General features: G+C 39.5%; 1 protein-coding gene across 3 annotated transcripts in view; it reads left to right on the forward strand.

Moving 5' to 3' along the window:
- The window catches only part of LOC124368241 (snRNA-activating protein complex subunit 3-like), a 33,043-nt gene extending 25,903 nt beyond the window's left edge, over positions 1-7,140 (forward strand). For all 3 annotated transcript variants that reach the window (XM_046825518.1, XM_046825522.1, XM_046825529.1), the window contains exon 6: positions 6,050-7,140. In XM_046825518.1, coding sequence (XP_046681474.1) covers positions 6,050-6,194 — 145 coding nt within the window. In that variant the 3' untranslated portion in view covers positions 6,195-7,140. The remainder of the gene's footprint in view (positions 1-6,049) is intronic.
- Positions 7,141-21,664: the final 14,524 nt, after the last annotated feature.

The raw sequence follows: 21,664 nt of genomic DNA on the forward strand, positions 1-21,664 counted from the left end.
TATATTTTTTTTTTTTTGTGTGCATGACTGAACTTCTACTAAACGGCTGGAATGATTTTAATGAAATTTTGTTGTGTCTTTAGGTGGAATTGAGAATGGTTTGGATTTACAAATTAAATTTATAAGATAACAGCCAGTTTACAAAGCAACTGCACATTATAAACTGCAATTATGAGACAGTTAAATATATTAAATAGCCAAATACTATTTGAAAGCGCTAAGTTATGATGTATATTTGTCTTTAAAATAAATTTCTGGTTGAATTTAAAGCTTGAGTGTTGGACCACTTTATAATAAAGCACATGTACATGTAGTATGCCTCTTTTTATAATTTTGTTGTGGTTCGAAAGACACCTCAGCCCACAAAAATTGTTAAATTGTCCATAATTCAATTTATAAATATAAGCAGTAATGACCATCTTGAAGTAATTTTCATTATTTATTAAACGTTAATTAAATTATTGTGCTTTTGTAAAATTAACTTGATTTTTTGCCATACCTTACATATTAGAACTGTCACAACAGGTGATTTTATTTTTGTTACAATTACTTAAAACTGTATCTAAAAATCCTAATCCTATTAATATTATAAATGCAAAAGTGCCTTTGTGTGTTTGTTTTGCTTTTACATATAAATTATTTATCCGATTGTACTGAAATTTTACATGGACATTCCTAGGGTCACTGTGAATGAACATAGGCCTATTCTTATTTCATAAATCCTTCTAGGCTACGCCCCACTGGTCTTTAAAGCAGCAGAATATCCCATTTTGGTATCTAAAGTTGTATAATGTGAATTCAAAGACTGAATGAAATGTACGAGGGTAGACTGAAAAATAGTGCACATATGCTTTTAGATATATAGATATGTGATATACAGGGTCTTCATTAGAAAACTTCAAACTCGTATTAAAAGACTTATAGCCTAAGTATCAAAATTCTGTAAACGGGAGTGTATAGTACTAATTGGGAGAACAAAAAAAAAAAATTTTAATATTGGGGGTGCCCCATTTTTTAAATTATTGTAAGCACCCCTATTTTGAAAATAATTTTTATTTTGTTCCCCCAATTAGTATTATACACTCCCGTTTACAGAATTTTGTTACTTGGGCTATAAGTCTTTTAATACAAGTTTGAAGTTTTCAAATGAACACTCTGTATAGATATAGGATATATAGATCTATTTATATTGTTTCTTGGGGTAAAATAGCAAACTCCAATTTTGCATTGGAAGTATAATTAATTTGAGTTAGAAGTGCAAACCTGAGATAATTACTCACACTTTTGCTTAACTTCTGGGTCTCTTAATAATGAACACTGTAAAAGGGGTACCTGGTGCACGACATATGACTAATTCCACTTTAAAAATATCAGAGGACCCTAGCATATTACATCATAAGTGCTTTCACTAAGAAATCTATGAACTTTGACTTTGGATCTCCTCTATATTGATCTAAAATAGTTCAATTACTATTGAAATTGTGGGAGCTATTCAAACAAATACACGGAAAGTTGCATAGTAATTGCAGGATGATGAAGCCGCGGAATGTGCTAGTATATGTGTGTGTGCTTTATAAAATGCATCATACTAAATTTTTGTTAGAGTACTTGAAGTCAAAACCTTTATTTAATGGTACATAAGTACATGCATGAACGTACTGGTGCAATGGTGTATTAAGGATCTGACAGAATATAACAAAAATTTTACTGAACTGACTTCTTCCTTGGACCAAGAGGAAGTAATGTACAAAGTTTCAAGTATGTAGGATCTTTATATCAAAGGTTATCGCACAGATTGTCATACTGTTAGACAACAACATGGTTTTTAGAAAGACTTGTCAGGTCCCTAGTACAGCTAAAATTATAGTACATATATTCAAAAGTGACACTTATATACATACATAAACAATGAAAGTAATACTTAATATTAAGGATGGCCTTGTGAGTACCTAACACCTGGGGGGAAACCTCGGACCTCTCCTTGTGGTCGAATGGGTGAATTTGTTCTGCTGATGGGTTGCTTCGGCAGAAGTCAGGAGCCAGCCACTTTGGTCCTTTATCAGGTAGTACAACATGGATGCAGAGGTCAGACTCTGTGTTGTCACCAAAAACCCCTGTCCGTCCATGTATTCTGGGACAGGGAAAACAGAGACCGGGCATCAGAGAACTGGAGTAGGACATATTATGCCTGAGGGTACACCCGTTCATGGTTACTCTGGTCTGCCCCTTTTCGTACGAAGTGCTGGTAAAATTTCATGAACACTCTGAAATTTCAAGCAAAAGTTCTGAAGACAAGGCAAATCCCTTCAGGAAGAGTGGCTCGCTCCCCAAGAAGGGAAAGACATCTCGTTCTGAGAATTTTGTTTTTCTATGCAAGTTTTGGAACCAACTTCTCCATGCAATTTAGAATCTAGACTTTGGTAAACCACTGCTGGACAAAGTTGAGTTTATTGAGGTTAGAATCCTTCTTTCTGTGTCAAATACATAGCCTCGTCAAATGATCAATTTATATAGTTTTTTTCCTGCCTCTACTTTTATAAATATACAATTTCTTAATTAGATGTTTTTTTTCTCTAAGAACAAGAAGCTTATAAATTGCACTTAGTCCTAAAAGGACCTTGGTGCTGCTTCTGGAGTGACAGGATATTCAGCACGAGTAAGGTTAAGTGGTTAGACTATTTATTCTAACCTGACTGATTCTAATTGGATCAGTGTTTATTTCTTTTTCTTTTATGTTATCAGACAAAGCGATAATTTTCATTATTCGTTTACGGTATCGAAAAAAGAATGCAAAATTATAAAGCATGTAGTCCAGGTCGCGTAAAGCACCTTTGTTCTCAAGCGCTGAAGTTCAATCAATCCACTGTAATTTTCACATCTAACGATGTTTTCAATTGTTTAGTTATTTGGAATGTATTAGTATAACATTATATACGTATATATTCATTCGGAATGTAATTAAATAAGTGTACTCAGCTCAACACAAGCGAGACAGTGAAATTAACCTTGTAAAACTATTTATTTTATGATAGAGCCGAGAACCGAGATATCAAGTGCAGAGCAAAGTAAGAGAGGAACTAATTGAGGGGCTAGAGGGGTAAGGCCGGTTAAGGGGACTGCTGATGGTGGGGCAAGGGCGAGTGCGCTCCTGCTCGCGAGGTAACTTATTATACACGAGCAGCGCGGCACGAAGTAGACAGAAAATCCGAAGACGCAGTGTCTTTTTAAGAATCAACACAGATACCATATAAATACGTTATGTTTTTCAAAATAAAAAATATGTCACTCCCTCTGGTCATATTTCACATACTTACTTTAAAATTTGAAATCATTATCATGAGACTTTTTCCATTGGGCCTGATTATAAAAAGACCCAAAATGACTACTTCAAATGCCTATAATTTCTTGTGAAGTGCTAAAAATGTTTTTTGTTCTTTTTATGTCTTTAGGAAGGGTGTCTTAAAGTATTGTGACTTTTATATTTAAAACGTTTTACTCAACCCAAAATCAATTGCACCACTTTAACAGAGGTCATGATTATGACCTGAATAATATTGAATTACATGAGGGAAAGATCACACATGTGGTTACATGCAAATAAACTAAAAGTCAACCAAGAAAAAAACAGAACTAATTGTTTTTGGTTTAAGTAGTAGGCCAACAGACTCTGAAAATAAATCAGTTAAACTTGTAGAACTTAATCTGGATTTTACACTTACCAGGGGTGCTCATCCTAACTCTCTCTGCTTCCGCCTTTCCAGAGTAATTTTTTGTCTAAAGAAACTTGTTATATCTAAGAAACTCTTAAGTTATATACGAGTTCTAGTTTAATTGTCAACGCCTATTTTTCACTTTTATACAGTTACCTTTTGTATGGCACCATTCTTTGGGGCAACTCTGCTGGTGGAAAGGAAGTTTTTAAATGTAAAAAAAGCTATCAGCTGCCTCATGAACATGAATGAGAGAGATTCTTGTAGACCTTTCTTTATAGAATTAGGCATACTAACATTGCCTAGTATCTACATTTAACATAGCCTAGTTCATATAAAAGAAAATTTGACCTTGTTTAGTTTAGGAACTTCTGTACATTTTAATAATATCAGATCTGCAAATGTAATTAATATGAAATACACTAGGTTAAGAAACTCCCAACATAGCTTTGTCTACATTGATACAAATCTTTTCAATAAGTTACCTCATAATGTCAAAAGAATGTGCACTAAGACCTTTAAGAATGTTTTGGCTAAGTGGCTGAAAATGAAAGCCTTATATTTAATTGAAGAGACTTACTACCTTAATAGTTTTAATGATATTGAATTTTAAACTTGTTATAAGGACATTTTAATCTAGTTATAAGAAACTAGTTATAATGAAAAGTGACAAATGATGTAGCCTAACTCATGCCAATCCTGTGACGTTAATGCTTAATGTGGGACAATAAACTTTCTTGATTCTATTAAAATAAGGTGGTTATTTCAACATTTATTTTGGATAGTTCGGGATTTCTATGTCTTTTTTACATTATTTATGATCTAGAATTGCTGAAAGTAGTTGATTTAACATGAAAATATATTGTTTATACTGTAGTTGACTCACGGCTGCATAGACCATAGCTGTACTGATTTAGTAGGGCGAGTCAAATAATGAATATAAGACCCCCTCCCTAGCATGTCACACTTGCCGTGCCTGCTTGATTTGTAGAATTAAGTACTATGAGGGCTCTAAATGAATTTATGTCTCACAGCTGTGAAGATTAGTCTCCCATCCCTCCTCACCATATCTTTGTTTCTTGTCTTTACTTTGTGACACATCTGTCAAAGGGAATGTGTACGATCTTTGTGTTTTTTGTACACTGTAAGTCTTTACATTTTCTTTATTATTTATTACTGTATGTCAGTGCAGTATATTAAATACACGATATAAAGTATATTTAACCACTCTTGACCATGCTGCTAACATTACTGTTTTGTTAATTATATGGACTTTATTGTAAGATAACTCTGTAAGACTCAGCTTCTTATACGAAAATTGTATAATTTAAATTTGTTATTAATAAACCATTTTCATTGATCCCTGTTGAGGTTTAAAATATTTATGTTCTAAATTCTCTGCAGAATAATAAAGGCATCAAAGGCACCTCTTTATTAAATGGTATACCACCATTAATATATATATTAAATGGTGGTATACCATTTAATATATATATATATACACATGTTAAATTGTATAAATACAGAGTGAGTTTTATGTCCTGGCACACCTGGATATAATTTAAACGGGCCAAGATATCTATGTGAAACCTTGACCCTACCTATTATAACATATTTTTTTAATTTTTCAAGTTGTTGAAAAATTTCCCCCCCTTTTCTAAAGGGGGGTAAAGGGGGGCAACTAAAAATTTTCAAATACAAACCCCTATCATGTGACCCCTCATTTTACAGGGAATAAAAAAGAAATCCAATAATGCAAACTAGAGTTCTGCATCTGTTTATTGTAACAGATTTTATGACAAATTTACAAATTTAATTTCAATAACTATATATATATATATATATATATATATATATATATATATATTAAATGATATTATATTTATCAGATCTCCATCTTTACATTCACGTAATAAAGGAACATGATTTAGAGTTGTGAAACTGGAGAACGAACGGTTTTATTGGCCGCTGCAGGAACTACAGGACCACCTAGGAAGAACTGCACACAATTAATAAATAAACCAATTTTTGACTTATTGTTAAATCCTTTAACTTTATTTGTAAACAAGATTGTAAATTCTGTGACTCTATTACATTTCTTGAAGAAATTGTTAATAAAGATTTTTGACTTGACTTGACTTGACTTGTATGAGTACTAATAAAAAACTGAAAATTCTATGCATATTTCCTAAGAATTTGGTTAAATAGCTTATAAGGTTTTAATAGCTACTATTGAATTATTTAAGGCATCATATTCTGTGCCCCTATTCTATCTGATTTAAGTTCCTATCTCAATGGTTGAACAATCCTCACTTTTAATATTGTTGGTTTGTGTTCAGGTGGATTGTGCGAGGCAGTGATCGCTTGGCGCATGACCCGACCTATCAATGTAAGACCTGCTTCAAATTGCTGCACTATAAAAACGGCAAGAAAATAGGCAAATTCACAGCCTACCAGTATTGGCAGCGCAGCACCATTCTGTGATTGTGGTTAGCGAAGTTGCACTACAAGATTTAAAAGAGATATTTTATTGAAGATTGCATTAAGCTGTGTATAGTGTATCATATTACAATTTATGTAATCCAGATACCATACTTGTTGGGCAACACTACACTTAAGAAATCATGACTTTTCATCATGAAACGGGTCAAGAACTATAAAAACATTTGATTTTATGAGCTAACAGACAGGGAGGTGTACCAAGGGGTATATGATAGTCTAACCTCCCTCCCCCAATTCCAGTTTTCCTTACAAGTATTTTACAAAAAAAAACATTCTTAATTTTAAGGATAATGTTTACATACATACTATCATTGATTATTTTATTCTCAATAATATACATATGCTCTTAATAAATTGCATAAAGTAATACCCCCTCCCACCAATAAATTTCCAGGCCTGTTGCTGATATCTGATATATATTTCTTTTAAACAATTAATTTTCTTTAAAAGTGACAATGTGGCTGTAGTAAAATTCCTAGATTACCTATATCTTGTCATTTAGTGTGTAAAGGGTGTGTTCTTTGTTTTATTCTAATTTTGGAATTTGATAATCCGCTCTTATAATTTTTTACCTGATGGCTTTGATACTTAACTTCTCAGTGATGACAATTTATTAACTCAAGCCTGCTTAATAACTTGTAAGAGAGTTGTCCAAAATCCCAAATGTATTGGGTGGTTAATATTTGACTCACCATCATATTTTCATTTTTGTAGATTATTAACTTAACAAGACAATTTTAATAATGTTTTAATTTATATTTTTTATTCTTTTTATATATTTTTTTAAACAGCTTATATGTTATTATTTAAAACTATGGAACATTTATTGTGATTAATTTGTTAACATATTAGTCTCATTACTTTTAAACTGACATTTTGTAATTTGTTGTAAATTTTGTGAATAAACATTTATACTATTTGTTTTAAATTTTTAATTCAATACTATATATAAAATATACCTATTGTACGATAATATATTGTTAAAAATGTGCTGCACCTGCCATAATTATGTGGTGGTTCTACACTATTTCAAATATAACTAATTATTCATACCGATTATGAATTTAGAACAAAGTGTAGCAGCATCACAAATAATGAAGAAGAATATTGACTTAAAATTTCGGTGGAGTGTTCTCGAGTACTCTTGCTTTACAAGTAAGTATTGATGCATCAAGTGATAAATTTCTATTTTCTTATAACTTAATGTAAACTTCTAGTTGTACAGTTATTTAATATATTTGATAGTAAAATAGTCATATTATAGTAACATGTCTCCTAATTTAATGTGGATTAGTAAATTAAGGTTATGTTTAAATGTATAGATAGTTATCCTATTTATATTCACAAAGATTGTTAAACGTTAAAAAAAATATTATTCCTGCTATAATATAAAAATTATTTACTTTACTTGTTATACACCTCATAAGGAAACCAATGCATCACCTATAGTTTGCTCTGGTGTTTAATTTGATATAAAAGTACAATATAACAGAAAATAGGACAACTGCAGCTGCAACAGGAGAGATATCACCAGTATCATTTAATAATAAACCGTTTCAAATATCGGCATTTGCATTTGTGCAGAATTGTTATCTCAGAAATTATACAATATAAACAAAATATACAATCTGTTTTAGAAACTTTTAGTAATTTAAAACCATCACATTTTATTCCACCAAATTTAAAAATATCTATTAAAGGTTGAACCATCTTTAATATTCTGTGAACTGCCCAATATCGAATTATTGAATAACGTTTCAGAAAATGACAAATATTAAGATCTACCCTGTATCATGGAGGTTGCTGATGTAGTAATGTAGCAGCAGCTGAAATTGATGTGAACAAGGGAAACAACCAGGCATGTCTGAGTCACGAGAAATACCTATATTAGCAAAATAAGTCATGCTCGGCATACCATCTATAACTTTTACGTACTCCTTGCCATTTCAACCTCCAACTAAATCAGTAAAAATCATTAAAACTACATTGCACAAAATACACTAGATTAGTATGACCTGCTGTTATTTTATTGAACTTACATTTTGTAGGTAATACTTTGATGAATCACTGTTTTAATATATAATAAGTACATTTTTTTGTCTTCATTTTTTATTCTTTTGTAACAGCGTATTTAAATTCACATAAATTCGCATATTCTGTTTGATTTTCATAAAATTTGACAAAACTATTGCAAATCCAAAACTTAAATCTTAAATCCAACCAATCCGAGCTAAAGAGACATAACCCTACAATATCAGTAGTTACTGTATAATGTTTCTTGATTTTGGTGTGATATTTATACTACATTTCTTATGGGACATAAAAAATCAGATTTTAATAAATGGAATTTGCTCTATCTTGTACATTCTATAAACTCATTTCATGAAATATTTATACTGCACGTTCACTTAAATTCTCCTGTGTTTTACATTATTTGATTAAGTCATCATTGGTATAACCTTTACTGGCTAGGCCCACATTCCTGGGACTTTTCGTTTTTGCTGTTTTTAACTAAACCTAAAAGATTGGTTAAGTACATACTATCAAATTTGATAGTTCTTTTAAGTAAAACTAAAGCTATTGTAAATATAATGTTTGAATTTATCTACTGAATAATTTGTGACAATTTGCATAATCAGGTTTTGTGTCAGTGAATAAATTTAAATGATCAACGGTTGTTTAATTAATTAGCTAAGTAATATAAGGAGATGGAGCCCGGAGTTACACAAAGCAGGGTCGTGGTTAGCATGTGATGGGCTATGGGGCCCCAAGAGACATTTGCACTGTTTTCATAGGTATATCCAAGGCTGCCCAAAGAAACGAATTGCCGACACTTGTCATTGGGTCTGGCATTCGAAAGTGCCTGGGGATAAGTTAATATTAAAAAATATAATGCCTTGAGTTAAGGTATTATAATTGTGGTATGTGTACTATTGATAAAAAAACATCTATGGGATAATAAAATTTTTGTATTCCTTTGAGTTAAAATTAAATAAAATGACAAGCCATAGTTTAAGAGTTAAATATCCATCAAGGATTGTTGTAAACAGAGATTTAACAACTACTTAAATATTTCTGGTGAATGTAGACGTATGCAAGCAAGAATTAAAGAAATCAATCCAGCTACACACATGTATACTGCCCTCAGAAGCAAAAACGCAGTATCTGCTCCATATCCACAACTGAGAAAAACTGCTTCAAAGTTAAGAGCTTGCCACTTTAAAAATAGGTGTTTCAGTATAATTTATTTTAGTGACTTTTTAAATAATTTTTTTTCTAATTTTTAATGAGGATAGTAATATGTTTTATTTGTATTAAATAAGTCAGATACTGTGTTTTGGCTAAGTAATTACTTGCAGTACAAAATATGCTTTGCTTAGCAAAAGTCCAGTATGTGTAAATAAAATCACTCTAATCAGGATGAAAAAAACAACATGTTTTAATGACGTAAGAATATTATTATAAAACAATCAGTTTGACAAATAAAATTAATTTTCAGTTAATTAAAGGTTCAATAAAACTAGTATTTAATCACACACTGGCAAATTTTTCCAGAACTGTTTTCTGTTGTTTGGTAGGGTAGAACACAACCTAGTTCTATGTTGTCTCGCTTGGCTTTTGGAAAACCTTGAGGTTTTTCCAAGGCTTCTGGGATCTGTACTGTCTTCTTTTTAAAAAAATTAGTCATCAAAGAATCTAGTTCCTTCTCTTGGCCATTGTATTTGGTTTTAAATTCCAATGTGAACTTCCCACGTCTTGCTTTGACCTGAAATAAATCTTTTTAATTAATTTGGGCAAGCCTATCTAAGATTTGAGAACAAAAGATATATCAGGGTGTCTAGCGATTAGGAATTTCGGGAAAGTCGGGAATTATCCGGGAAAAAAATTCCGTCTTAAAAAATCGGGAAATACCCGGGAAATTGCTGATGGAGTCGGGAAATCGGGCTTCTGTCGCGACTGGCGGTGCCTGAAGATTCTGACAATACTCCGCGCTCCCCCGGCGATACCCCCCGCTCTGTCTCTGCCGCCCGCCGCCAGCCAGGAGCGGGTCGAGAGGGGGGGCAATGCGCACACGAGGCACGGGCTCGGGCACTCGGGTGCGGGCAGGCAGGGTGGGGGGAAGTGGCTCGCCTCTGGCTCGGCGAGGCATTGTTGGTGAGTGCCACGCTGCTGCGCTGCGGTCGTCTCTGCGCTACCAGCTCCTCCCTCAATCTCACGCGTTCTCCGTGATACTTGCAAGGTGAGCTTTCGTATTTTCTCTTCGAGCGCCAGTTCGACAATCTCAACCCAGTTGTCTTTGGCCTGAACGCGTCTGTTTCGTCATTCTGCTCCGAGACGTGGACGAGTGAACATCTCTACCAGAGCGACATCGACCACGGATAAAGATGATGGAAGAGGGATCTGCCTCGGCGGTCCCAGTTGGCGGAACCGGTTTACCGGAGCCGCTGGCGACACTACTGGGGTCCCGCGCGGCTTGCCAAGCGGGCCCCAGCGCTGTCTGCCCAAAAGGCCTCTTAAAAGGCCAACCTACCGCTGGTCTACCCAGCAACACCTTTCCACCCGGACGGGAGATCAGGGCCCGGGTGAAGTCCGGAATATACCGAAGTCCTGTCATGCGATGTGCCAGGTGAGCCCGCACCGGTCAGCCGACCGGGCCGCGGGATCCCAGCACCGCACTGCTGCTCAGGCCAGCACAAATATTCCACCCGAGACTTGTCAGGGCCCGGGTGAAGTCCGGACTACCCCGGAAAGCTGCCAGGATGCAGCGACCAAGTGCCAGGGGAACCTGCGCCGGTCTGAGCAGGGCCGGGGAGAGCTAGCTAGTAAGGGCTAGACCACTCAGCCGGTGTAACTTCACCCGCCGCTTGGCCCTGTGACGTCACGTGGTTGCCAGCCGCGCCTGTTCCGTAGTATGACAAAGCAATCCTCGGCAGCGCGCATCGACCCTTTTACGGCCCTTACATATTATTCCACAAAACCCTATGCTATATATTAACTCCAATGTTGTGGACAAGGATAAAAAAAACTACGCAAAATACATTAGTTTATATAAAATGTGTATTATCAGTATGTAAAACATAAATACATTGTCATAATGCTATTAATATAATGGACAGCGTATTTTCTTACTTGTTGGACTTTGTCCATTTTGTAGCTTTTTTTTCGTTTGTTTCCTCTTACTGTTGCTGTGCTGCCTGTTTACCTCTCTAACTCTAATAAATGTCCTGATTCTTGAATAAACGTGAACAGCTTCCTTACACACATTAGGGAATTGTGCACTCAGTCTCTCTTTTAAAACTTTAAACCACTCCGAATTCAGTACTAAACTTAAACAGGGGGACCATGCAACTCTATAAATACCTTTTCAAATTCTTTAACAAAGAAAGCCACTGTTCACTAGGTTCTGTAAGGGAGCCGTGAGATAGAGTTCTAATCCATGAGGGCTGCCCCTCCTCAGGAACAGAAACGTTTTCCACAATTTTTCCAAGACTAGGGTCTATATTGCGCACTCGGAAAGCGACGTAGCCAGCTATGTACTTTACTGCCTCTTCCTCAGCCCACGTAGTTTCACTTTTCATCGTTGAGGTCGTCTGAAATAAAAACAAAATATTGAAAAAGAGTATTGACTGACTTGTTGGGGATGTAAGATCTATAAAAAACGTATTTATAATCTACTTTTGATAATTTGTAGTCTATTAATTTTTAAAACACCATTTATGTAGTTGACCCTAAAAAAATACGCCTTTGGAAAAAGATTGAAGTTCATTTTTTTTTCAATGCTAAATCAATGAAAAAATGCATACGATATAACGTTAAACCATTCAAACCTGATAAAAATTACCTGTATTATTCTTTTATCATTAAACACCTTGGCTATAGTATATTAGTTTTTCAAAGTTATTAGGGGTGTGCGAGTATTGGTTTTTGAAGTCGAATCGAGTCGAGTTTTGAAAAATACCCGTATGTTTTCGAGCTGTTTTTTTTAAGATAAAAATATACTAGTCATCTTGTTTCTACATAATCGTCAATGACAAAAAATCATTGTAATACAAATAAAAGTTACAATTTTAAGGAACAGTAATTTAAAAAAGGAAGAAAACTTTCTACACTTTTAAAACACAACAATTCTTGAAATTTATATTTTTTAAGCCTAACTTGTCTTTAGACTTATCTGGTTTTTTAAATTAAAATGAAAACACAGCCCTTCTATACCTGTCTCATTTCATGATTATAATATTTCCCTTTGAGTTACTCACACAAGTACATTTCCACTCATGTAATTGTCGACAAAAAATTTAGTTTGTTATTTATTTACTAGTTATACTATTTTATTTATGTATACTATGTTAGAAGTATATTTTATGAAGATTACCTGACAATGTAATTGTTCTCCTGAAACATGTCAACGTCTGAACTTGACTCCATGGATCCTATTTCTTCTGTTGTAAATGCCATTTGCAACAAGTCCGATGTTAGGTAAGCTGGAATTTCAGGACATTTCTCCTCAGACGATACTATGTTTAGTCTTCCTTGATGGAATAGGCATTTTTGTTTTGAAATCATCAGTGTTCTTAAGGCGTGATATTACATCTGAAGGCTAGGATGATCGTGGAAACGCCCCAACCCACGAAGCTGACCAAACAAACTTTCAGAGCGTCTTGAGTGAGACGGGTAGTAAGTATGTATTTAATTCCATACTGCGCTTGGAGCTGCGTAAAACATGTCCCTCAAAGATGTAATCGACACTAAAATGCCCTTTCTGAAAGGGAAGCAAGTTAGGTTTGCCTTTAACTCTCCATACTTTTCACTACATACTCAACTTGATTAAAGTATAAGATTCTGCTCCCTCTGCGTGTTCAGTCACACCAAAAGCAATCTTAAGCGGGTGCGCTGAATCTAACTGTGGGCTGCTTGAATTCATTATGTCATAAAAATCATCCATTAGCTCAAAAAAATTTGCAGCTTGGTGGTTTTTTTTGTCAATAAGGCGATTGCTTTAGCTGTCGTTCTTGAAAACACTGCTTTTGCAGGTCCAACTTTCTGTCTATCATTGCCTTTCAAAGAAAGATAAGCTGGATTCAATCTATGGCACAACTTAATCTCGCCACTGTCCTTCTCTAGCACTTCCCTTAAAATGGAGGAAATCTAATTCAGTGCATTTCCCAAAACTATGCCGCTGTCTATAAAATGGTTTCGGAGCAGTTTGAAATAATGTGGCATGTCAGCAAAAACAAAAACCTGCCTCTGCGAGTCGTTTGGATTGGCAAAAGAAGTTTTTTCAACAGAAATATTCAAGGAAGTCCACAAAGAAAGAAAATTGCTCCCTCCCATATCCGACACAATGGAGGTCACCAACAATCCAGATGACTCTACAGCTTCTATTATTGTCATCAGCAACGATTTGTCCCATTATAGTGTCAAACTCGAAGTAGACAGGTTGTTTCCAGTTAGATATTAGCCCTCTCACGATTAATACCTGTACTTTAGACGAAGGACCGAGTATTCTGTCCATCCCTGAGTCATAAACCACGCTACTATCAATGTGCATTTCGTCAAAATTAATAACACATAATCTGTCAAAATCTGATAGCTCCTCAAACCTTTTTTTAAGTAGGCAAAGTACATTCCGCAGAATACCTGGGAAGCAAGTAAACTTAGCGCACCATCTTTTAAGGGTTGAAGCTGATGGGGAGAGGGAATGTCAATTTTTCCCTCCAAAAATCGTAGGATTTTGGAGACAGAAGAGCCCTTATTATTACACAACGAGATATATCATCGCTTGTCCATCGCACTTGCTTTTCACCCTGTATACTTTTTATTTGCATAGGAGTCATATTTTTCTCAGCCCACTTAGTTAGAGCTTCTTGTTTTTTACAATTTTTTCTTCAAAACACATAGTTCACTTTGTAAAGATTTTATTGTGCTCTTTAGCTTTTTATTGCTACAAGATAGTCTTAAATTTCTCCTAGCTAAAATTTTACTTTTACGCCTTGTTGTTTTCAGGTGCGATTTTAAGATTACTACTTCAGTTTGTAGTTTTTCCAGTTATTTTCGTTTTACTTTCACAGTTTTTGCAATTGATCATGTCGGGTGTTCCATCGCGATTCATCTCTGTACCAGTGCCACATTCTCCCGGATCTTGTCCCAGGCCTAGCTTGCTTTTCCTTGGACTTAATTGTTTCAAAACCTTTCTAACGCTGATGCTCTAACTGATCTGGCTTTGTTCCTGTCTGCTCTAAATTCAGAGTCTTTGAGAAACTACATGTGCATTATTTGGCAGCTTTTGGGAAGGAACCGCAGATTTTTCTTAGTATTTTTTTTAACGGAAGACCCAAAAGCCTATTTTTCATGTCATCCTCATAATCATGGGGCCAAGAAATGCTCACTACAAATACGAGCATTTTTTGAGTTAATTTCGTCTTTTCTGTAACATTTGGCGATCCATTGTTTTAAAATGTCACTGTCATTTGGAAAACGATGGTAGAGAACACCTACCTCACAGTCCTTCGTATTTCGGTGTCTGTTATTACACCCAGCAACAGCACAACTCATGTTTAATATAGATAATAAATAATAATACTAACATATAGTCCTAAATCACATTTCATTATACGAGCGATAGTTTCCGCAGGAAAAACGTGAAAATCATAAACGCACTGTATAATCCGGCACATGTTACTTGACTTAAAACACTTGTCACCACAGCTAACTCTCGAACTGAACTGCTTAGCGCAACGATTGCAAAGAAACATGTGGTGAAAGCGTGGGAGGGTGGCAACCAGTTGACGTCACGCGGCCATCGACCCCTCCACTCCCTGGCGCGTCGGTATCTGCCAAACATCAAAAGAGTGAACGAGCCCTTTCTAGCTGAGGCCCAAAAAGGCCTTTCTAAAGGCCACCCCAACTCACCGGGGCTCTTCCACCCAGTGGCCCAGCCTACGGACTCAGCCTCGCCCGGGACTCCCGCCGAGCCGTCCCTGCGACCCACCGCGTCCCTGCGGAAGCGACAGCTGGCCTCTGCGTCGGCAATTCCCCAGAAGAGCCGAAGAAAGGATGACACGGTCGACTCGGAAATGGAGGTGGAGCGTGGCCCTCGCATTCCTCCCGTCATACTAGACGTTCCAAAAGGTTGGAGCAGCCACGCAGTTACCCTGAAGCAGCTCCTGGGAGGCGATCTCGAAGCTGTGTGCACGGCCAGGACATTGCGGCTCAAAACCACCACAGTAGCCCACTTCAGGTCCTTACAGAGATATCTGCAGGACCAAAAAATCAAATTCTACACCTTCGCTATGGCAACCGAGCGCCTTCTGAAGGTGGTGGTCAGAGGATTGCCCTCCACTCTGGCTCCTGAGGAGGTCGTGGCCGAGTTCCGGGACATCGGCTATGGTATAGTAGAGGCTAAACTACTTAAGACCAGGAGTGGCCAGCCGACCAGCCTGTGGCTGATCACACTGCGGGGTGGCGATGGTCTAAAACTCCCCACGGATATCTACAATCTCCAGAGTGTATTTTACTGCAAGCTGGAGATTAGGAAGTACACCCGACCAGGAGGACCGATCCAGTGCCACCGATGCCAAGGCTACGGACACGGTTCCAGCCACTGCCACGGGACATGCACTGCGTCCGATGCGGTGAGGGCCACTCTGCCAGCCTTTGCTCGAAGGAGTCAACTACCTCGGCAAGATGCTGCAATTGCGGCGAGGCCCACTCGGCCAACTATAGGGGCTGCGCGAGCTACAAGAGTGAGCGCCAGCTCTCCTATGCGAACGTAGCCAAGACTTCGCAGAGATCCGCACCTGCCAAGATTGAGCTGCCGAGACAGCGGGAAAACCCTGCCCAAGCAGTCGCTCAGGAAGATGCCAGCGAGTCCTCCACACCAAATCAGGAAGAGGAATTCCAGATGGTGAAAAGGCGCCGCCACCGCCCTACACGAAACCCGGCAAATCGCAGAGACCGTCCCCTGGAGAAAGCCCCCAGCTCAGAGCCTCGCCTTCCATCCACCAGACAGCACCATGAGAGGCCCAAGAATGAAGCCGTCCCAGCCGCTGCCGCTAAACCCAGGACCACGCGCCCTGAAGCGCCAAAGCCGACTCCCAACACAGAGGACTCTACCCCGCCGCCCTCCCGTGAACAAACCACGAGAAATCACCCAGCTGCCCTCCTGCCTCAAGACCTCAAGGCAGGGATGTCAGAAATTCTAGCCCAGCTTACCAACATGGTGTCTATGATGTCGCGGCTCATGGACTTGTTGTGCTCCTCCAACCATGGGTAAGCTGCGACTCATCAGCTGGAATGCCAACGGGCTTGCTGACAAGAGGCTGGAACTCAGCCAGCTCCTCCAGGACATGGACGTGGACATCGCTCTCCTCCAGGAGACCCACTTCAGGCAGACGGACTCCTTCACCATCCTAAATTTCCAGGTGTATCGCACTGATAGACAGCTGCAGGACATCCGACCCAGCGGAGGCACGGCGGTCTTAGTCCACCGGAGGGTGACTCATCGCCTACTGGCTGCAGTTACTACCCCGGGGACTGAAATCACCCGGGTTGCCGTCAGCTACAAAGGGACGGAACTAGAGATAGCTACCGTCTACAACCCGCCAAAGAGGTTGCTCCAACCGCACTGCCTCGACAGCCTGCTGCGACTCGGCTTTCCTGCACTCATCGCTGGGGACCTCAATGCGAAACACCTGGATTGGGGATGCCGGAAGACAAACTCCACCGGCAGGGATCTCAAGCGTCTCCTGGAAACCCGCCACCACGTCCATGTACTGGCCCCTGAGGAGCCTACACACTATCACCACCAAGGACACCCACCGGACATCCTTGACATTGGTCTAGCCGGGTCACTGGATGGAAATGTCGAGGTGTTTGCTGTGTCTGACCTCTCGTCAGACCACGTGCCAGTTGTCTTTGACCTACCGGACGATGGAGCGCCAGCCTACCCTCCGACGCGCCCCACCAAGGTCAACTGGCACAAATACGCAAACCACCTCGCCGACAGACCTCGGCCCCCACCAACCCCCGCCGAATCGCCAGACCAGCTAGACCAACAGGTTCTGGACCTGACCATCACCCTCCAGGAGGCTGTAGAAATTTCCTCGTCCCCTCTCTCACAGAAGAATCTCACTCCACCTCTTCCTGAGAACCTGAGAGAGGAGATACGCCTACGTCGTAGACTGCGAAGGGAGTACCAGCTGACACGATGTCCCCACGCTAAGCACGCCTTCAACCGTCAAGCCAGGAGATACTCACGTCTCTTGGCGGAACACAGATCAGCTGCGTGGGACAACTTCGTGGAGCACCAAGCTGACGATGGTGTCGGCGGCATCTGGAAGGTCTCCAAAGCTCTCCGAGGGGACAAGAAGGTAAACCGCCCTCTCCACGGCCAACGTGGTATCGTTTACTCCCCCAGAGACAGAGCTGAGGCCTTCGCCGACACCATGGAAGATCAATTCTCCCCACACGCTGACATCTACGACGAGGTCACTTGCGAAAGAATCGAAGACTTCCTGGAGGACTACGAACCTGAAGAGGATGACCCGCTGCCCTTGGTGACTACACAAGAAATACACGACCACATCCGTCGCCTCCGCCCAAAGAAGGCTCCTGGCCCAGACTCCCTGGGAACGCCAGCTTTGAAGAACTTGCCGGCTTGGGTGATCGTCACTAACACATGCATCATGAACTCCTGCATACGCCTGGCCCATTTCCCGACCACCTGGAAGGATGCCAAGGTAATTATGATTCCCAAGCCCGGCAAGGACCCTCTTTTCCCGGAGAACCACAGGCCCATCTCCCTGCTGCCTTTACTCTCCAAGATCTTCGAGAGGATCATGCTGGCTAGGTTCCCTGAGGAGTTTTTCACGTCTATCAGGACTGAACAGTTCGGTTTCCGAAGTGGACACTCGACCACCCTCCAACTCCGCAGAGTTCTAAACTACATCTCTGGAGCGGTGGAGAGGAAACACCATTCAACTTCGGTCCTGATAGACGTGAGCAAGGCCTTCGACAAGGTGTGGCACGACGGCCTACTGTACAAACTCACAGAGTCCCCGCTGCCTGGCAGGATGTTCCGGCTAATCCGCAGCTACCTTCACCATCGGACCTTCTCCGTCTGCGTTGCCCGATCCACCTCCATGACTCGACCAGTCTCCTCCGGTGTACCACAGGGGTCAGTGCTCGGCCCGATCCTGTACCTGTGGTACACAAACGACATCCCTGTTGCTCCAAGAGTGCTGCTGTCGCTGTACGCCGATGATGCACTCTTCACGGCCACATCTGCAAACCTGTGGATGGCCAGAGTCTACATGCAGCGGCAGCTGGATCTACTGGAGCCCTGGTGTGAAAAATGGCGGATCAAGGTCAACGTAGACAAGTGTGAAGCGATCAACTTCACAAGGTCAAGGAGGCAAGCGGACGGCCGACAACTGACTCTCAACGGGAACAACATTCCTTGGAAGACGACGGTCAAGTACCTGGGGGTACATCTGGACAGCAGACTGACCTTCACTCCCCACGTCACGAGGATCTGTGGACTGGCAAGGAAGGGCTTTGCTAGCATTGGCCCACTCCTCCGCTCCACGAAGCTGCCAGCCAGGACGAAGGTCCTGCTCTACACGGCTCTGACCCGACCAGTGATAACCTACGTGGCTCCAGCATGGTATCACCTCACCTGCAAGTCCGCCCGGAGAAAACTACTCGCAGTCCAGAGTAAGTGCCTCCGGCGGGCCACTGGGTCGCCCTGGTTTGTAAGAAACACCGTGATCAGAGCATCGGCCAACGTCCCTACGATCAGAAGCTTCGTGGAAGGACTTACTTCGACTCTTGAAGAAGCAGCAGAATCCTCGCCGTGGGAACACATCCGTCATCTACGTGACCAGGAGGTCCCCCAACTCCGTCTTCCAATGGACGACTAGACTGCAAGACTACACTCCACATTACACTACAACACTGACAGGTAGCGAAAGCTACTCGGGCTTTGACCCTTGAGACACAAGGCAAAAGCCTAACCGGCAGAGGCCTTGATAGAAGTTGGGGTCCATCCCCCACAGTCACAGCGACTTGTACTTGTTGTCTGTTTCGTGCACTGACTGCACGGATTCAGACAGGGCTACATTCAGATTTCTCCGCCTCTCATTTTTCTGATTTTTCCATCATGCCGGTTTACTACAACCCGTCCTACGAGGTCGAATTCCCGTGGGCGATGCCGGTGCCCAACGACCGATCTTCGGCAACATGTAAGATTTGCCGTAAGAAGCCGTTCCGGATCGACTCGATGGGGAGGACGGCGTTCCTGAGTCACGCTAGAGGCGCAGGGCACCTGAAAAAAAAAAAAATGCCGTCGGGAAAAATCAGAATTTCTACCGGGAAAAGTCGGGAATTTTAAATCGCCTGCACGCTAGACACCCTGTATATATGAAAAATATTATGTTAGGCTATAATTATTCATTACAGTTTGTTCTGCTTAGGCAAATTTGCTATTTAAAATTTGTTTTCAATTTACTTCGGAGAGAGATAAATATAAAAAAATATGTTCTTTTTAAAACAAGTTTATTTTTCTAATAAAATTCTCGAGGAACAACTGAGGAGTTTTAAACATAACTAAGGAGTGAATTTTTTAATGCTTAAATAAACCTAAATTGAGTTACAAAATTATAGTTTAAGCTAAATTATAAGCAATAGTAGAGCCCACCTGTACAATATCACACATGTATGTGCGTTCTGGATCATTGTTCAGCTTGTGTTTGGATGTAAAATCTTTCCATTTGTAAAAATCCATTGCTCCCATTACCTTGACTTCAACATTTTTTCTTGCTGATTTTATGGCTGAGACAAAATCATAAACTTTCCCCATTTTTTTCAATGCTTGCTCCACGTTATGATGAAAGCTATCAGCACTCATGTTGTGTGGCCAGCCTCAGAATAGTTTATGACTATGGACTCACATGAAATTTCATTAGAGTTTATAATTTGAACTAAAAAAGTATAAAAACACCAGTTTTTATTTTGGCTAGAGCAATTATCCAACCAGATGACAATATTTTTAAAAGCACGGTAGTGCTTGAGAAAAGCGTAGAAACTGCTAACTAGATCTTCTTTATTTCCAATGCAAATGCTTTTTCTGACGATTGATTACCAATATGTACAAAACTCTCATGATATGCAATTAGCCTTTTGGTAAACAAAACCTTTTTGAAAGATTCCACTCGGGGCAGCATAATTATTTTCTGCATATCTGCAGACACAACAAGTGTGTCTGGGTCTACATTTTGTTTCTGATCTTGATAAAGAGCCCTGGATTCTTTAGCTTTACTTGTATGATTCTCCCAAGATTGGCACTCCGTACAGTTTGGCTCAATAGTAGCTTGTGTGTGACCATGTAACTTGAACTGCTCACATGTTTCGCACTCTTCTTGTCCAAGTTTAGCAAAAGAGATTTTCAATTTTTAACTTGGCATCTGTACACATCATACGACACAGATGACATATGAGGGTGTGTCTCTAAAAAGTCCTTGTGCATTAAAGTAATATTAATATCACTCGGAAGATAAAGCGTTTGCGGTGCATGTTCCCGCCTGTAATGGGCTATCTGTGGATAAAAGATAAAATATGATTTATAATATCTTCCTTAGCAATACAATTTGCAGGTTTTTTCTTACCTCTTTTGTCAGGATTAGGAGATATCTGTTGTTTTGGAGGTTTAGATAGCACTTCAAAAATGAACCTGTCGTTTTTACTGTTATAGCCCAGAGTGGTTAAGAAAAATGTTTTGCAAACTTGGACTTTCTGCCAATCTTCACCAAAAAAGATGTACTTGAATGTCTTTTTTTATGCTAGCTATCTCTGCCCCTGTTGTATGCTTTTTTGTTTCAAGTCTCTCACAAGTTGATAATACATAAGTCCTTCTATCTATCCATGACTTCTCCCAAAATTGTTGATTTATGTTAGTTCTTTGTTCTTCACATATCTTTTTACAACATCTTAAAAAACAAGTTTCATTGCAAGGAGGCAGGACACAATGCTTTTTCTTTAAACATTCTTTTCTTTTGTTAGATTTGTCTTCTTTATTTTCTTCAACTCTTTTCCTTATTTGACCTTTCTTTGTCAGCTGAAGCCCAGGTTCTGCACTTGTAGTATTGGTAGTTATAGGTAAAGCATCATCATTGTTTCTGATTGATTTATCATTGATTTGCAATAAATCTGGTTTCCTTTGGTTTAAAACAACCTCATCATTAACCTGTGTTTTATATGCAGAGGGATGTTCTAGGTCTAAACCTACAATGGTACTGTTGCTTGTTGCAGTAGGCCTAGTGCTGTCATTTTCTAAGTTGTCACACTCTTGAGCACTTAAGCCTGGATTGCAACTTGTGACTGTTTCAACTGTTTGGCCTATGTCTAGGTTTGTTGTCTGTAGAACCTTATCTGTTGAATCTAATACCACAGTCATT

Source organism: Homalodisca vitripennis, chromosome 1 (genome assembly GCF_021130785.1).
Source record: "Homalodisca vitripennis isolate AUS2020 chromosome 1, UT_GWSS_2.1, whole genome shotgun sequence".
Classification (NCBI taxonomy): domain Eukaryota; kingdom Metazoa; phylum Arthropoda; class Insecta; order Hemiptera; family Cicadellidae; genus Homalodisca; species Homalodisca vitripennis.